Genomic DNA, 17880 nt, shown 5'->3' with positions numbered 1-17880 from the left:
GAAGATTATTGGGAGGGCGATTGGGGAATTAATGGTAATGGAGAGATAATTTTGATTAGATCTTAGGCTGGGTTTATGATCAGCGTTTCTAGGTATGGAGATGATGATCAGAAATTTAGGTTAAGGTAGAAAACTTCTCAATTGAGAAGACGTTAGACACTCCAAAGGGAGAGACATCTTTTATTTTTTAAAACTTATCTATTGATTGAACTTTACCTAAAATGTGAGGGACCCTAGCTATCTATATTAATATATATGCAGAATTCTGTTTGGCCTATTGGGATAACTGTGACATTTAATGTATGTTGTAACTAATTTAATTAATTAATTTCTTCACTCTTTGTAAAGAAAAAAAAAATGTTTCACTGTTGGTACCAAACTAAAAACAAAAAATCAGAATTATGCTCACAATATCTTAATCTCTTCTTTTTTTGGGACATCTAGTAATTACCCCTAAATTTTTATAAAAATAAATTGTTTTTGTTTTTGGATATATAAAAGTTACAGTTGAGATATATTTTCTTTCTATCTAGAATAACTTCCTTTTTCAAATACATATATTAACTACATTTTTAAAACAAAACTAGGTTAAGATACGCCCATTACGCATAATATATAATATTTTATCAAACACTCTAAACATATTATTGAATTTAAAAATATATATTAATTAATATTTTGAAATTTTAGTTATTTGCGATACAAATATAAAGGTTAATTACATTAAAAAAACATTAAAAACTAAAATCCATTCAATATAATTTTACATTCAAATACGTGGTCTTAAATCTTAATGTATATTTAACCCAAATTCAACAATTGATATTAGCATATATATTTGGGTTTATTATCAATATTTTGCAATTAAATTCACAAATCTATTCAACTGTATAGTTTATGACAAAAAAAAAATTGTAATTTAATTCTATTTTCGATGAAGCTCATCTATCGTATTTGATTTTTAGTTAAAAAAATTGTCCAATATAAAATGAATAAAAAAACCACAAATTCGTTATAACGTACTAAGAGAGTGTAGCAATATTATCAATATATACTAGTATTATTCCCGCGTGTTGCGTGAATTTACTAAATTTTTGTACAAAAATTTAATGTATTATTTTTTAATTATATATAATTTTCATGCAATTATATAAATTTTTATTTTAATTTAAATTAAAAAAAATAATTATTTTTAAAAATGAGTTTGTATAATTTTTTGTTTGAATAGTTTATGACAAATTTAAACCCCATTTTTGGTTTAATTCAAACAACATTTTACTTCATAAATACATTTTGTTTCATGAAACATTTTGCTTGATAGGTAATTTGTTTTTTTTTTTTTTTTTGAAACTGGGATGAATATCATTAATCAGAAAGGTTCAGTACAAAGCTAAGAAAAATGAGGAGGTAACAAAAGCCATTCTCCCCTATTGTTAATGTTAGATACTGCCCGTGCAAGGGCGTGAGCCTTCGAATTGTATATTCTATGAATAAATCAAATAGAACACTGTGGGATATCCTTCAAAATAGAAAGGCAATCCTGAATGAGGAGATAAAACGGAGATGTAGCGCTGGCGACATGTTGTAAAGCCGTCACCACTACCTGTGCGTCCATTTCGATTAGTACCCTCTGCCAACTGCGAGTCTTAACCTAAGACATGGCCTCACGTAGCGCGATAGCTTCTGCTAGTATAGCATCCACATCGCCTTCAATCAGCCCGTTCTTCGCTGCAATGAATTGACCATTGCCATCCCGCGCCAAACACCTAAAGCCGGCATTATTGTCGGTCATAAAAGTGGCCGCATCAACATTAATCCGAATAAAGCTTGGCATCAACTGTACCGACGTCCCCGAATGATAGGTAATAAACTTTATAAATTCCTACATTAAAAATAGCATGAGTGAGTTTTCATTATAAATAATATAATATTTAACTTAATTTTTTTTTAAAGTAGTTTACAATAGTCTAAGTGAACCTATATTGTATTAATATTTTTTGTCTCTCTTTTATATGAGAACTCATTTATTATTTTCTTAGTGTAATTAAATACTATTTAGTAAATATTTTATTATATAATAATTACAAATGTATATAGATAGATCCACAAACATATTTATAGATATAAAAGTTAATTTTAAAAATTTGTAATATTTTAATGATAATTAAATTTAAAATTATTTTTAAATAACCAAATTTTTTAAGGTCTTAATTTTTTTTTGTCATTGTGATATGTTATTTTAATTCAATATGTTAATTTGTAAATTTATTGTCAATTGCAATTGTCCTTTATGAATATATATATGCTAATATTTTATTAAAAAACTATATAAATGTAAATTATATCTTATCTAAAGTTTTTTTTTTCTGACGTAATGGAAGATAGATTTTGTTGTTATTCCATTATCTGCATATCTGCAAAAAAAAAAAAAAAAATACAAAATACAAAATTGAAAGGATCTGCAAAATATTTTGTTAACTTTATTAGTAATATATTTAACCAATGAAATTAAATATTTTTTTTAATAAATATATCATTTATATTATTATTTTTGTATACTTACAAATATAATAAAGTCCTTGAAGATTTTTTTTGTACACTATATTTGCGGCATGACTTTTTGCGGTGATTTCTTCATCTGTGATCAAGATTTTTAGTCCAACCTTTGTTGTCACTCTTGATACGACGACATATAGTTATTCGTGGCTGAAAACTTTGTAATCAATCTCATTAACTTGTGTTACTTTAGTTCTTAGAAGGAAGACAGTCTTATGTTCATTAGAAATAGACCTTTAGCTTTGCAAAGCTAATATAATTTTGAAGTTCTCAATAGCATAAATATTTCCTTCATGTAATTTGCTTCGAAATTTATAAATTTGGGTTTTACGAATGCTTCCATGAATGGTGCTATATTGTTTTGCAATAAAAAATTATATTAGTATATTTACATAATGAATATATAAAAATGTGAAATAAATACATCTTCATCTAGCAATATCATATCCAAACTCATTATAGAATTATTATCTTTTGTTTTAAGTGTTTCTCATAACCTAATTACCCTGACTTTTATTCTCCAGGTATCTTTTTCGACAGAGAGGTGATTAATAATTTGGTTGAAGCGTGGTTTCAATTGCAATATTGTTATACTGCATAAAAACAAATTCATTAAAAAAAACACCAAAATACAGCAAATAAAGTAATTTGTACATCATTTAAGAGTTGAATTTTATAAGAAATGTATAACAACTTAATCATAACTTAAACCAATAAATGATTTTTTCAAATAATTACATAAAACAATTAAAAAGAATCATATAACTCTAACAAAATCCAACATAGTCGTACCTGAAGGCTTTAGTTTGTGGGGATATAAATTTGTGAAGAAAAAAAATCACAAACTCCTCACATTATATAACAATGGCATTGCTGGGCCCTGACGAACAATGGCGCTTATTCTTGCAAGTCAGCATTTGAAGCTTTTACCCCTAACAGGGCCGATCCCCTCTCGGATACTTGGAAGTCCATTTGGGCCCTTAAAATCCCTTACCGTATTAGGAGCTTCCTGTGGCTGGGAGTCAAGAACAGGTTGCTTACTAATTCGGATAGGCACAGACGGCATTTGGTGGACTCAGGGGCTTGCAGCTGATGCAGAGGCCATGATGAAACTTTGTGCCATGCCCTGAGGGATTGCCCTAAAAGTAAAGAGGTTTGGAAGAAGATTCTCCCTCACCACATTCTTCCTTCATTCATGGCCCACTCTGAGTATGACTGGTTCTCTGATGGAGCTAGTGGAAAATTATTGGCTAACATGGAGCATGGTGACATTTTCTTTGCTATCATCTGTCACCAGATTTGGAAGTGGAGGAACGAGGAGCTTTTTGCTGATAAAACTGTCCTGATTCCTGATTTACTTGATTTCTTCTCAAAAAAACTTTCTACTATTACTGAGAGCTTCAAAGGGGATCCCCTTGCCAGGTCTACCCAGAATAGAGAGGTCCACCTTGTTGGATGGTGCAAGCCTAGAGAAGGAGTAGTTAAGCTGAATACGGATGGCTCCTGCCTTAGCAGTGGCAAGATTGCTGCCGGAGGAGTTCTTCGAGATGCGGGTGGCACCTGGCTGGCTGGGTTTACCCAGAACCTGGGGATGGGGTCTTTCTTTTCGGCAGAACTTTGGGGTATTCTCTCGGGTATCAAGCTTGCCATTAGCCTGGGTGTAAAGAGGTTGTCTGTGGAATCTGATAACTTATAGGCAATCAACAAGATTTCTGATAACCAAGCTATTTGTCTTAACAGTCAAAATCTTATCAAAGCTATTTTAAGGCTGCGCCCTTCCTTTGAGTTCTTAAAATTCAGCCACATCTATAGGGAATAGAACCGGGTTGCGGATCGTTTGGCGGCAGCTGGGCATGAGGGGATGTTAGGTGTTTCTACCCTTTCTGATCCTCCCATCTTTCTTTCGTCTCTTCTTTTAGAGGATAGGATTGGGGTTAGCCTTCCTAGGCTGATCCCGGGTTAGTTTTTTGTTTGCTTGTTTCCTTTTCTGTTTCTACCAAAAAAAATATAACAATGTAAATTATAATTGATATTGTAAATAATAATACCTATTAAATATAAATTATTAATCTATTATTATATATTAATAAATATAATACATCTTCACCTACTTCATTAGTAATTTGATGTTATAACATCAATTAATATAATACTTCTTCACCTACTTCATTAATATATTAATATATTGTTTTTAATCTATACTATATTTTATATACAGATTTGATACACTTCTTTTGGAATGTATAATTTATAAATAAAAAAATTGAATCAAATAATTTATAATTAATATGTTATTATTATTAATTAATTAATTAAAAAATTTATTTTGATTTTTTAATCCACTATCACGTTTTTGTATAATATGTTAATTAATAGCACGCGTTTTTTCTATAACAAAAATATTACTATCACTATATGGAAATGATATAAAATTTTAAAAATATTAACATGTTAAAATCACTGGCGGAAATTTCTTTCTGTGAATATAATATTTCCCTCTTAATTTTACTCTATTTAGCATTTGCAACACATTTAAAATCACAATCGGTTGATAAATCAGATGAATATTAAAAAATTTGGCTCACGTGATAGATGCATCTACGGACAACTAACTAATTGAAACTTTTGTTTTTTTAATCATGACACAACCATTAAATATTTGCAGTCGTTTCTTTTTTTGTTTGTTTCTTACACGATGTTGTCACATGCCATCTTTTAATTTTATATCTTTTCTTTTAAATTTCTTTCCCATTTTATTTATTTCAGTTTTTTCTTTATTTTTTTTATGGAGAATAATCATTTAATTTGAATAACAACTTACAATCTATTTGAAAGGGAGTCCCAATGAGAGTCTCCTTCTGCCATTCATCCAGTTCATTGTTTCTTCTTCATCTTTTTTTCTCTACTCCATTGCCTTTTTTTCTTTGCTTCTTGTCTTCTTTTGTTTGTTCATCTTTTTCTCTTCTTAAACATATTTTCTGTTTAAATAACTTTTAGCTCTTAGTCCCTCATGTTGGAGCGTTTGTCGTCTTCTCTCTTGAGAAGTTTTTAACCTAATTATATTTTCTGCAATACTTACCTTACAAGCTAGGGTTTCGACCTGATTTTCAATGGACAAAAGGAAGAGATTAATGGAGGCATATTTCCGATTATGTTTAGAAGATGATGAGGAACAATGGATGATTTTGGGAGAAGAACATGTTGTTAATCCTACCAATCAAGGTTTCTAATTTGCTATTGGTCAGTTTCAAACAGCCAAATCTGTACACTTTGAAAGTATGAAGAATATGCTAGCATCAATATGGAAGCTTGTGAAGGGAGTCACCATCACTGAATCAGACTTGGAGGGGAGATTTCTTTTCCAGTTTTTCACGAGCGAGATGTACTACGAGTGCTAAATGACGGCCCTTGGACATTCAATCAAAATGTGCTGATAGTGAGACAGTTGTATGTAATGGAGCAAGCAACCCAAGTTGAATTGCATGATTTAATCATATGAGTTCAGATATCTAATCTTCCAATTAGCTTTCAAACAGAGGATACATGTAAAATTCTAGGCAACCAAATAGGCCATTACTCGGAATCAGATCCGAATAACTTTACTAGTGCGCGGAGAAATTATCAGCGAATAAAACTTACTATCGATGTCTGAAACCCAATCAAAAGGGGCCAGAAGTTAAAATGTGGTGATGGAGAGTGGTTGTGGATCAATTTTCTCTATGAGAGATTACCATTCTTCTGTTTTTATTGTGGAATTATCGGACACTCAGTCAAATTCTGCCAATTGCTATTTGACAATCCTGATGATCCTATTGAGAGATATTTTGGCAGCTATCTACGTGCCCAGTCAATAAGAACGACGACCCAAATTGGAAGAGGATGGCCAAGGAATCCATTGGAGGCAGTTGATGAGGATAATTTAGACAGTTCAAATGTTGATGAAGTTCTACAGCGGATAAGTCTAAATCTAGGGCGTTTAGGAGCAAGAATATACCAACAAGTGGTGCTCCGTCCCGAATTGACAGTTCAAACAATAAGGAGAGTCAGAATCTCTCTATTGAAGACGGACTTATTCACGATCCAAAACGACCACGCATGGAGAATGTTAGTATGGAAGTAGAATATGATATTATATAAAAAAAATGGATATGGGGCGGGTCCTGGAGTCCAGGCCCGCCTGGGGTTATTAGTCTCATAAGCTAGAACTGTCGTGGGCTAGGCAACCTACAGACAATTAGTGTTCTAAAGGATTTGGTGCAGGTCCACATGCCCATGTTAGTGTTTCTTATAGAGACAATGGTTAACTCAGAATGCATCTCATAAATATGTAAATAATTTGGTTTTGAGGTCATTTTGTCTTGTGTTAGTATCTTAAAAGAGCTAGAAAATTGCTCAGTCTCTTATGTAAAACACTCAGCGAATTCAGTCGCTCATCTTTTAGCTAAGGCGGTCAATTTTCAGTCTGTTCGTGGTGTGTGGGCATGTCCACCACCCTATCTCAATGTTTTTCTTTCTTCCGATTCTAATGACTAAGAAGTGTTTTATTCAAAAAAAAAAAATCATTTAATTTGAATGTTCTTTCTTGCTTTATTATCCATAAACACTAAGTTTGACTCATAAAAACTCTAATTTTACTTTTCCTAATCAAAGATAAAAGATAAAAACCTAATAATGGAAGATAGAATTTTGATGGTCTAGTCTAGCCTTAGCTAATTAACCACATGTCTTGTCTATACACAAGTAGATTGAGTAGTTGAGACAAATTGGGATGTAATAACAATAATAACCATATTATTATTTTTCCTAAATTTGTTAGCAATGAAATCTCCTAACTAGAAACTGTTTTTTCATCTCTAACTTTTACTTGCAAGTATGTATTATCCACCACAAATACCACCAAACTATCCATTCTTTGACTATATAGTTATTAAAAGATAAAATTGAAACTCTCAATTATTGTAAACTTATTACAAGGTCGAGTTGCATCATATTGAATTACACTCAATTAAATATAATATTTCGTAATGAGAAGATAATAAAGAGGTCTTTGCAAAAAAAGAAGATAATAAAGAGGTTGTTGAACCAAAATAATAATAAAATGTTTTTGTGATGCACAATCTTTTTTTTTTTTTCGGAAGAAATAAAATAGGCATAGTACATCATGTTTTTCTGTATTTATACAAATGGCTTAATGCATCATTTGTTTCCTGAAGTTGTCAAAAAAGATTGATTGGTCCCCTGAAATTTCAAAGTACTTGATAGCCTCATGAACTTGTATAAAATGTTCAATTAGCTCATCGAACTTACATAAAATGTAATCAATTGATCACTCGGTCACAAAATATAAGTTAAATGCGGAAGATGCATTCATGCATCTTAGAATGTTATTACATAATTAAAAAAATAAATTAAAAATGAAGTTATTACTTGCTCAACTATATAACTTGTCTTCTCTAATATTAGAACTGTATACCCCGATTTTGATCGTTTTACTTTTTTTTTTAAACTTGTACAATACATCTTCCGCATTTAACTTACTTTTTTGCGACCGAGTGATCAATTGATTACATTTTACGCAAGTTCATGGAGCTAACTGAACATTTTATGCAAGTTCAGGATGCTATCGGGACACTTTGAAAATTCTGGGAGCCAATCAAGCTTTTTAGACAAGTTCAGGAGGCAAATGATATATTAAGCGTAGACCTGGGCATGGACCGGGCTGGGCCGGGCTCGGGTCGGACCTGTCGGGTTTTTAATAAAGCCTGACAAGTCCAAGCCCAAACCCAAGCCCAGCCCTGTCCTTAAGAAATTCAGTCAGGCTCGGCTCGAGCCTAAAATATGAATCTCAAGCCCGCCCGTCTAAGGCCATCTATATATTAAAAAAATACAATTAAAATATATTATAATTTATGACAATTAAAAATATAATTAAATTATATTATAATTTATTGATTAAAAAAAATATTATAATTTATTATACTTAAAATTTGATGTGCAGTGTTTTATGGAAACAAAACACATCACAACAAACTTTAAGTATAAATAATTTATATTTATAAAAAATATATTATAATTATAACTTATATAAATATATTATATATAGTATATCGGGTCGGGCCGGTCCAATGTAAAATTCATAAAACCTAAGTCGGTTCAGTTTTTGACGGGCTTATACAGGCTTGGACCGAGCCGGTCCTGGTAGCATTTTCATAGGTGTAAAACCGGTTAAATGGGCCTGGGCCTGGGCGGGGCGGGGCGGGCTCGCCGGTCCATGCCCAGGTTTAAGCCTATCCAAATAAACGGATTTGTCTCTCAATTTTGAAAGTGTTCTATTAGCCTTATAAACATGTTTAAAATATATATTATAAGGGGGCGTTTGGTTTGGAGTCTTTAGAAATGAGAATGGGAATGAAAGGGTTTCATTCCTTTTGTTCTTATTTGTTTACAAAAAAAAAAAACTCATTCCCTTTACCCACTTTTGGTTAAGCCATTACCCCACTTTAGGTTAAGCCATTACCCCATGTCCTCTAGGGAATTGGATTCCCTTTACCCTCATTCCCTTTCCTAAACATATCCAAACACATAGGGGAATTAATGGTTATTCTTTTCCTTTCCTTTAATTTCCCTTTCTTGATTCCTTTTCCCTTACCCTTGTGAACCAAACGCCCTCTAATTGTCACGTCTGTGTCTAAATTTCTAAAATTTATATTTTGATATTAGTATATATGATAATTATTAGGTGTGTGAGTTTTATTTGGTGCTATAGGAAAAGTTTGGAGTTAATTTGATGGTTTTAGGTGTAAATTAAAAGTTTAGGATAATTTTAAAAGATTATATAAAGATGGAGGATCAAACCAGATATTCACCAGATTTAGATATATATGTGGCGAAGAGGTGAGATTTATCATATTCTTTTAGATTTATCAGTTTTTTCCGAACCATTTCTCCACCGTTTCTTTGATTTACGGAGATTCGACCGTTCGAATTACTCGAAATTGAAAACATAGCATCCTTATATATAGATTTAAATCCTAACTGAAGAGTTTTTGAGTTTTGGCAGTGTTTAGAGGGAAATGTCTTAGACAGAATTTAGAGGAGAATTGAACGTGTGTGTTTTTCTCAATTAGTAGCCAAGGTAAGTAACTATCAACTATATTTTGAGTTTTATGTATATAGATATATATATAATCAAAGAATTTTCAGAAAATGATATTTTAAGGTTATGCAGAAATTTTGTAAAATTCGTGTTTTTCACGATTTTGCTTTTTATTGTGAAATTAAGCTTCAAATGAAGCTATTGACTATGCTTCTATGTGAATTTCAGATTTTACTTGATTATGTTGATTTAAGGCTTAATTTGGTTGATTTACATATATACATATATGTTTTTGGTTTCAATATATATCCATATTGAACAAAATGAATTTGATGATTTTTTTATGAATTGTTTTTGGATTGAGAAATCTGTTGCGGTTATTGTTGTTATTATTTTGGATTGAAATCCAAATATGATTTTTATGATACAAAAGGGTTAATTGAAGCCAAATGATTTATGTTATGAAATTGTTTGGAATTTGATTGTGAAAGGAAATTTGGTATGTTATGATTTTATGATTTTATATCCATCGAGAGTTATCCGGATCGGTGGTTTTATATTTGAAGACCATGTTCAGTGAGAGACATGGCCTGTGTACACAGTCTTAAGACCTATTGGGTATGGCAGCGAAGTGTTGGGTAAGACCATATGGGATAGGCAATGTTAAGAGACGTCTCGATTATATATGTGGTTATGTATTGATACTTAAGGGGAGAAACTCGATGATGGATTCAATGTTTTAAGTTCATTTGGATTATGTTTTCGGTTATGATTGATTTTGATATAAGGTTTTACGTTTGATTAAATACGAGTTGGTTTGATAAAACACTTATTTGATTACAATATTTTATAAGGTTTTGAACTCAAGAATGGATACAAGATTATATAGTTTTATGGTTTTGGTTTACTACTTTGACTATATATGAACTTAAGTTTTGAGTATATTTTATAAGGTTTTGATTAAATCCCTTAATAAATGTATATATGTAGCTATGTTAAATAAAGTTGGTTTTTGTAGCGGATAGTTTCTTATTGAGATTTTTGTCTCACCTTTTTAAATGTTTTAATGTTTTTAGGTGAGAAAGTACATGATAGAGAGAAGGTTACCGACCGATTAGGTGAGGATCGGAAGTTGTTGCTTATTGTTAAAATTGTGGTTCGAACTTTAGTATTTAATTGTAATATGATGAAGTTGGTAAATATGTTGAGGCTTTAATGTAATAGGAATATGGATTTGTTTAGAATATACGTTTAAGAGGAATACCTAGAAAAGTGATATTTAATATTTGGAGACTCTTAAGTGTCGATTGTGATCTTTCTCTTTTACGTCCGATGTCGATTGAGATCGTCTAGGGTCGGGTGTGACAGTAAGTACCTGAAATGATAATTATAAACTTGAAATGAAAGGTGAGATCAAACGTGAATGATATGGAATGAAACCAATAAATTTACACATGTGATATGATATGATCCATTTCCATTTTTCTAGTACACAAGTCCTTAATAAGGTTACAAGGACACAAGGATATTTATAGGTGGAGGTGATACAGTATAAGGAATTAAACCTATATGAGATTAGGATACAAATGTAGAGAGAAATACAAACAATTTATCTTTATCATTAACATACTTTCACAAGTCGATATCGAGGATACACCTTAAACTATTATTGAAAAATAGAAAACTGAGAGGTCGATATCGGCTTGGTTAAAATATATATTTACAATCTTATTCTTGGCCAGAATAAATTGAATTGATAAGAAGCCATTATGCACCTGTTTCTGAACGAAATCATAGTCGAATTCAATATATTTGGTGCACGCATGAAAAACATGATCAATTGTGAGACAAATAATACCAATATTATCACACCAAAGTTGAATCGATCGGAGACTTGGATAAGCAGTTTCGTGTAATAAAGATGGAATCGAGAGTAACTCAACAGTAGGGTCTTGTATTAATTTTCAGTAGAAGAACTAGCAATTATCATATGTTTACATGTGTGCTAAGAAACCAAGTTTTTGCCTAAAAAATATGTAAAAGGCACCCTTCCACGGTATCATCTGAGCACCTATGCAAGTCACTATTCGAATAGTAATAAACCTCAGAGATTGAAGAATTAGAGAAGATAATTTTGAAAAGAATAAATATATTAACAAAAGTCCTTAATCAGGATTACAAGTGTAACGACTCGGTTCGGAGTGGGTGGCGCCGGGAGTAGAACGTTTGAGCAAGGAGCGGCCTTAAAGGATGATGATGAAGGTATAAATAAACTAAATCCTACATCGAAAATAGAAAGAAAGTTACTGAGGCATATTAATAAGGTAGAAATCTAATACATGGAGACACGTTTTAAAACCGTGAGACCCAATGTGTTGAATTTGGACTAAAGCGGAAAATGTTCATGGTATTAGGCTAGAATGTTACGACAAGGATATGGGAATCAAGTCGGCTCTAAAATCCCTATTAATTTTATTTTTACCATTGGATGATGGAATGTCAAATGCATCCAATGGTAAAAACACACAAAATAAGATTTACTTTGTCAAAAACAAAGTAAACATAACCTCTACTAACATTTATGATACCATTAGATCCTATATTTAGTATTTTTGTTACAAAAATTCATCAATTATTTTTAACATTAAAAATATTGTATCGGTTTCATATAAAAAAAAAATATTGTATCGGTTAGATTGAGGATATAAATATATTTACTAAATAAAAAATTATTTTCACTGTTTCTTTTCCACATATAAATTTATTCAGACTTGGTCCTAGGGTACTCAACTAAAACTAGGGCCCATAATTTCTTTTTTTTATGTTTTATTTTGCCTGTGACCCCATAATTTATAAGGCAGACCTTGATAAAAATATTTGTAGGTATACCTAACAGAGTCCTACTGATAATAAATCTGTAAGGGATTGGTATCTCAAAAAAAAAAAAAAAAAATCTATAAGGGATTGGGGTAGAAACTTACATCTTAAACAGAGAAATGCAAAGCAACAAAATTATTTTATCTCCACCAAAAAAAAAAAAAAATCAACTTGGTCCCCAAAAAAAAAATTAATACATCAACTTGGTCCCAAAAAATAATTGTCCCGTTATATTTATAAAGTATGTCGTTTAATCTCTGAATTTGCTTAAAATTATATATCAGTCATCGAATTTGTTCAAATTTGCCCCTTAAACTTGCTTAAAACGATCTACTAGCTTCCTAAACTTGTTTAACGTGATATATATTGAAATTTATCCAAATTCTCTCCTGTGTTGCCATATGAATTAAAGGGTTAATTAAGTTCAATGAGCAGACACTTTATAATTTTACACACACAATCACTTTTAATTAATGAGTATCACATTCACATAGATATGAAGACAAGAGACCCTCAACCATAAATTAAAAAATAAAATTATCCAACAAAAAAATGAATTAAAATTCATAGAATTTTATTATAAATAGGCATCAGAAACAACAGAGCAGATGTCTTCCTCAAAGGGTGGAGATATTGAAGAAGAAAAGCATAACATTAAAACGATGCCGTTTATGAGGAATAGAGTGTCTTCTTCTTCTTCATCTGCTAAGCTACGAATATTGATATTTCTAGTTACAGTATGGAGTACAAAAGGTCTGGTAAAACTGCCTGAAAATGTGAAAATGCCAGCAGTTTTGGTGTTTGGAGATTCAATAGTAGATGCTGGAAATAACAACAATCTTGCAAGTGTAATCAAGTGCAATTTTGAACCTTATGGGATTAATTTCAGAGGTGGTCTTCCTACTGGAAGGTTTTCTGATGGTAAAATACCTTCTGACCTTATAGGTATTTACTTTTTATCCCTTCTCTTCTCTTCTCTTTAATTATTTACAAATTTAATCGTATGGTTACTCAGAAAGAGATGATTTAGCATTCACGTACATAACGATGCAATTTTAATCCTAATGTTTATCAGATGGTATAGTTTCAAGTCTCGTTAATGAAAGATAAGTTTTTTTCATTAACAAATATGTGCGGTTTCAAACCTTATTGGATGGTTAGCACGTTGGAGATTGAAAGACAGTTAGAATATGAAATTGCACATTTTCGGTTAATGAAAAAAAAACTCATCTTTTATTCATAATATTTGAAATTACATCATCTCGTAAACTTAAACTTACAATTGTATAACTTTATATACTCAGGTTAAATCTGCTCTTTCGAATCATCACAGTGCCAAATTTTTACTTTATTTTATATACAATAATTTTCCTTACTAAAAAAGGAAACTATTTCCTTCATGCATGGATGGACTCTTACTAATTATTCAAAATATATATATATATATATATATATATATATATATATATATATAATTTTAGAAATTATATATTTTCAGTACATGTAATATTAAATTTAATAATCTATTAATAATAATACCGAATTGTAAAATATAGTACACCAAGCACATTATTTCACTTGGTTAATCTGTTTTTCTAAATGTGAAATTGATAAATTTGTTTCATTAATCTCAATTTTTTTACGTAATAATTGAGATATAATGTATTTTTAATTCTTAACAGTTTGTTTGCCGAAAAATATTGGATAAGATATTTTTTTTATCTAAAATAAAATATTTTTTGGTATTTGGTAACAAAACTCGAAAACGGAAAAAAAGTGATAGGTGGCTACTATTTTTAAAAGAGTAAAAAGAAATGAAATAATGTTCTAAAAGGCTTACGAAAATATTTTACATTTTTAATATTTTCTTAATTTTCTTCATATATTTTTTTATTTACTAGTTTAAAATTTTCAATTGATTTATTTTTCTAAGAAAGAAAAATTAGAAAAATATTCCTGCATAATAATAATAATAATTCACTTAATAGTATGTTTTCTTCTGAATATATTTTATAATATAAAAATATTATTATATGCATATATTTTATTTTAAAATAATATCATTGCTAGCTTAATTAATGAGGTTCCATCAAAAATTAAATATCAATAAGGAAACAAATAAGTTATTGCTGAAAATAAGTTACAAACTACAATAATAGAGGATCTTCCAAAAAATAAAAATGATAGAGGAAATTATAAATAAAATAAAATATGTGGTGGATAGGGAAATTAAATTGGAAAATATTACGTGTATGTATAAATAATCAAAGATCATATGTTGCGCGTGTGTTTCTATAATAATTACTCAACTTTTGGTAAAGGATATGTTTATTTTGTTTTTGACAAAGTAAGCCTTACTTTGTGTGTTTTTACCATTGGATTAATTTTATACTCCATCATCCAATGGTAAAAACACACCAAGTAATAATACTTTATCAAAAACAAAGTAATCATATAAGGCACCCTCAATTTTTTTTTTCTGAAAGATAAATACTCAACTTTTATACAAAAGAAAAAATATAATGAATTTTTTTTTTCTAATAAATGTGTGAGATGCCTTGGTAACAAAAATTTAAAAAAAAAAAAAGGTAATTAAATTGTGGTGGAATTGAATGCTGACTGGTACAGTGAGTTGGCAGTTGATCAAACATCAATATTTCAAATTAATAATGATAGATACTCCTACATATATATTAATATTATTCCAAATCCAATTCCAATGTCTTACCAAAAATGGTCCATATTTCACTTATTCAAACTCTCTTAAATTCTAGATAAACTCCCAAATTAAAATAACATTTTTTTTTTAATTACTCCAGTTTTTATTAATTAAATCTCTAATTTTTCATTTCAACGTATCAAATTATATTCATTTATTTCTCATTACATTAACCCCTTGTGTTCACTTGTTTTTACAGCGGAAGAATTAGGAATAAAAGACGTAGTGCCAGCATATTTAGATCCATCCTTGGCACCTCAAGAACTTATAACAGGAGTAACATTTGCATCAGGTGGATCGGGATTTGATCCTTTAACACCCAAATTAGTGGTAATTATTTATCTTATTTGTTTATTTTATTTGATTAAATAAATGTAAAATTAATTAATTAATTTGATTAAATTAAATAAATACAGGGAGTAATATCATTGTCGGAGCAATTAAATTACTTTAAAGAGTACATAGAAAAGGTGAAAGGAATGGTCGGAGAAGAAAGGGCAAAATTCATAATAGAAAATAGTCTGTATTTCGTGGTAGCTGGAAGTGATGATATTGCAAATACTTATTTCGTTCTACGTGCTAGAAAATTACAATATGATGTCCCTGCCTATACTCAACTTATGTCTGACTCTGCTGCTACTTTCGTAAAGGTAGACACTGCTTTCGTGTTTTATCCGTTTCTTTTACCTTCCAATTTTTATTCAATTACATTCAATAACTCCATATTAACCTTTTCATTTTTTTTACTCGTTACGATAATATTAACCTTTTTATTTAAACTTGAAGGATTTATATAATCTTGGGGCAAGAAGGATTGGATTTTTCAGTGTACCACCAATAGGATGTGTGCCATCACAAAGAACTTTAGGAGGAGGACTGCAAAGAGATTGTGCTGAAAATTACAACCAAGCTGCAACTTTATTCAATTCCAAATTATCTTCAACTTTAAATTCACTTCATTCATCTCTCCCCAATAGCAGACTTGTCTACATAGACATATACTATCCTCTCCTTAATCTCATTCAAAACCCTCATCAATTTGGTAATTACATTTTCAACCTCTTAATTTATTCAAATTAATTACTTTTAGTGAACATTTGTTGATTTCGATTTTAATTTTGCAGGTTTTTCGGTTGTAAACAAAGGATGTTGCGGAACGGGAGCTTTAGAGGTCGCTATACTATGTAATAAACTATCTCCGGTCACATGTTCTAACGTTTCTGATCACGTGTTTTGGGACAGTTATCATCCTACTGAATCTGCTTATAAAATACTTGTATCTCAATTACTTGCTAAGTATATTGTCAAATTTTACTAATTAAATTAACCCATCTTTTGATTAATTACTGTCATTTTTTTTTTAAATAATTTTCTTTATTCAAGGTGTTTAAGTGTAATTATTATGAGCTAGTAAAATGCTCCTACTTCAATTGACATCACTTTGAGTAAAGTTGTACTGATTTTGGAAAGATAAATTAAAATATTATTAATGTTGTAACGTAAAATATTGAATTTATAATTTAAAACTATATACTACTATAAATTCAATTTTATTGCAGGTTATAGTTTTGGGCCTTCAATTAAACTGGGTACATTAATTAAGGCTTTGGGCCTTCTGTTGTCCTTAGCTGCTTAGACATCTTATTCTTTTGTTTTCTTTATATATATAAAAATGCCATATAAGATTAAAAAGTATAAATACAGCATGAAAAAAAATAAGTGGAATAAAACCTCATACTCATACATGTTATACTACAGCCAGTACAGGATACACAAAAGAAATAGAAAGGATTACGAAGAGCAATAAAAATCATAAAAAGTACAAACACAACAAAAATATAAATCATATCATACTCGTAAGTCGAATCCCATTGAAAAACCGTTATAATCTTTTCTCCATCATTTAACCTCTTCCGGACATTCGGATCTGAGTCTTTTCTTTTTTTTTTGTAACCATGCAGATCTATGAATCTACGGAAAAGATGAAATGTTCCCGCTCTTACTAAGACCGAGAAAAGAATAAATGAAAGAAGTATAGCTAACAGGTGTAGATCTAACGGAAAAAGAAGTTTGATAAGGTAGATAGATTATAAAACCAACAAGAAAAAGTAAATTTAAAACTAAACCTGGTTAAAAGACTAGAATAGAGAAAAAATAAGGAAAAAACTGAGAAGGGAGTTGTAGGACGACGACTGTGGCAGCAAATGGCGGACTGAAGAAGAAGAAGAAGATGATTAATGTTGAACGAGTTTATTTTAATCTTAAATCAATAAAGAGGTTTGTTCTCTAGTTAAACTAGATGGAGTTAATCTTGGTATTTCAACTTGTAAATTGTCCAGGTTCTCATATTCTGTGACAGTCGTCTTCCACTTCATACTGGCATCAAATGGGATATTTCGGTGAAACTTGTCAAACCACTCTCTCAGAAGATCTTGCATTCTCTTCCAACTTCTCGCGTCATGTCGAATGGACCAACCTCAGACCTTCTCGGTCTCCACATCACTAGCTTAAAGATTAGCCACCAATGTTCTCCGCTCATAGCTGACCTCAAATGAAATGTCCCGGTGAAACATATCAACCCGATTCGGAGCGATCCCTTAAGCACTCTTCAAAACCCTAACATGACTTTGAG

The 17880-nt window shown here is 30.5% G+C and overlaps 1 protein-coding gene across 1 annotated transcript; it reads left to right on the top strand.

Moving 5' to 3' along the window:
- The first annotated feature begins 13106 nt into the window (after positions 1-13106).
- LOC136234986 (GDSL esterase/lipase EXL3-like) lies at positions 13107-16726 on the top strand. Its single transcript, XM_066024491.1, has 5 exons — positions 13107-13474; positions 15448-15578; positions 15665-15898; positions 16035-16290; positions 16373-16726. Exons 1-5 carry the CDS (start codon positions 13138-13140, stop codon positions 16564-16566), a joined length of 1152 nt encoding a protein of 383 aa, XP_065880563.1. The 5' UTR covers positions 13107-13137; the 3' UTR covers positions 16567-16726.
- Positions 16727-17880: the final 1154 nt, after the last annotated feature.

This window comes from Euphorbia lathyris, chromosome 7, assembly GCF_963576675.1.
Source record: "Euphorbia lathyris chromosome 7, ddEupLath1.1, whole genome shotgun sequence".
Lineage (NCBI taxonomy): Eukaryota > Viridiplantae > Streptophyta > Magnoliopsida > Malpighiales > Euphorbiaceae > Euphorbia > Euphorbia lathyris.
This window is presented reverse-complemented; position numbering and strand designations above follow the sequence as displayed.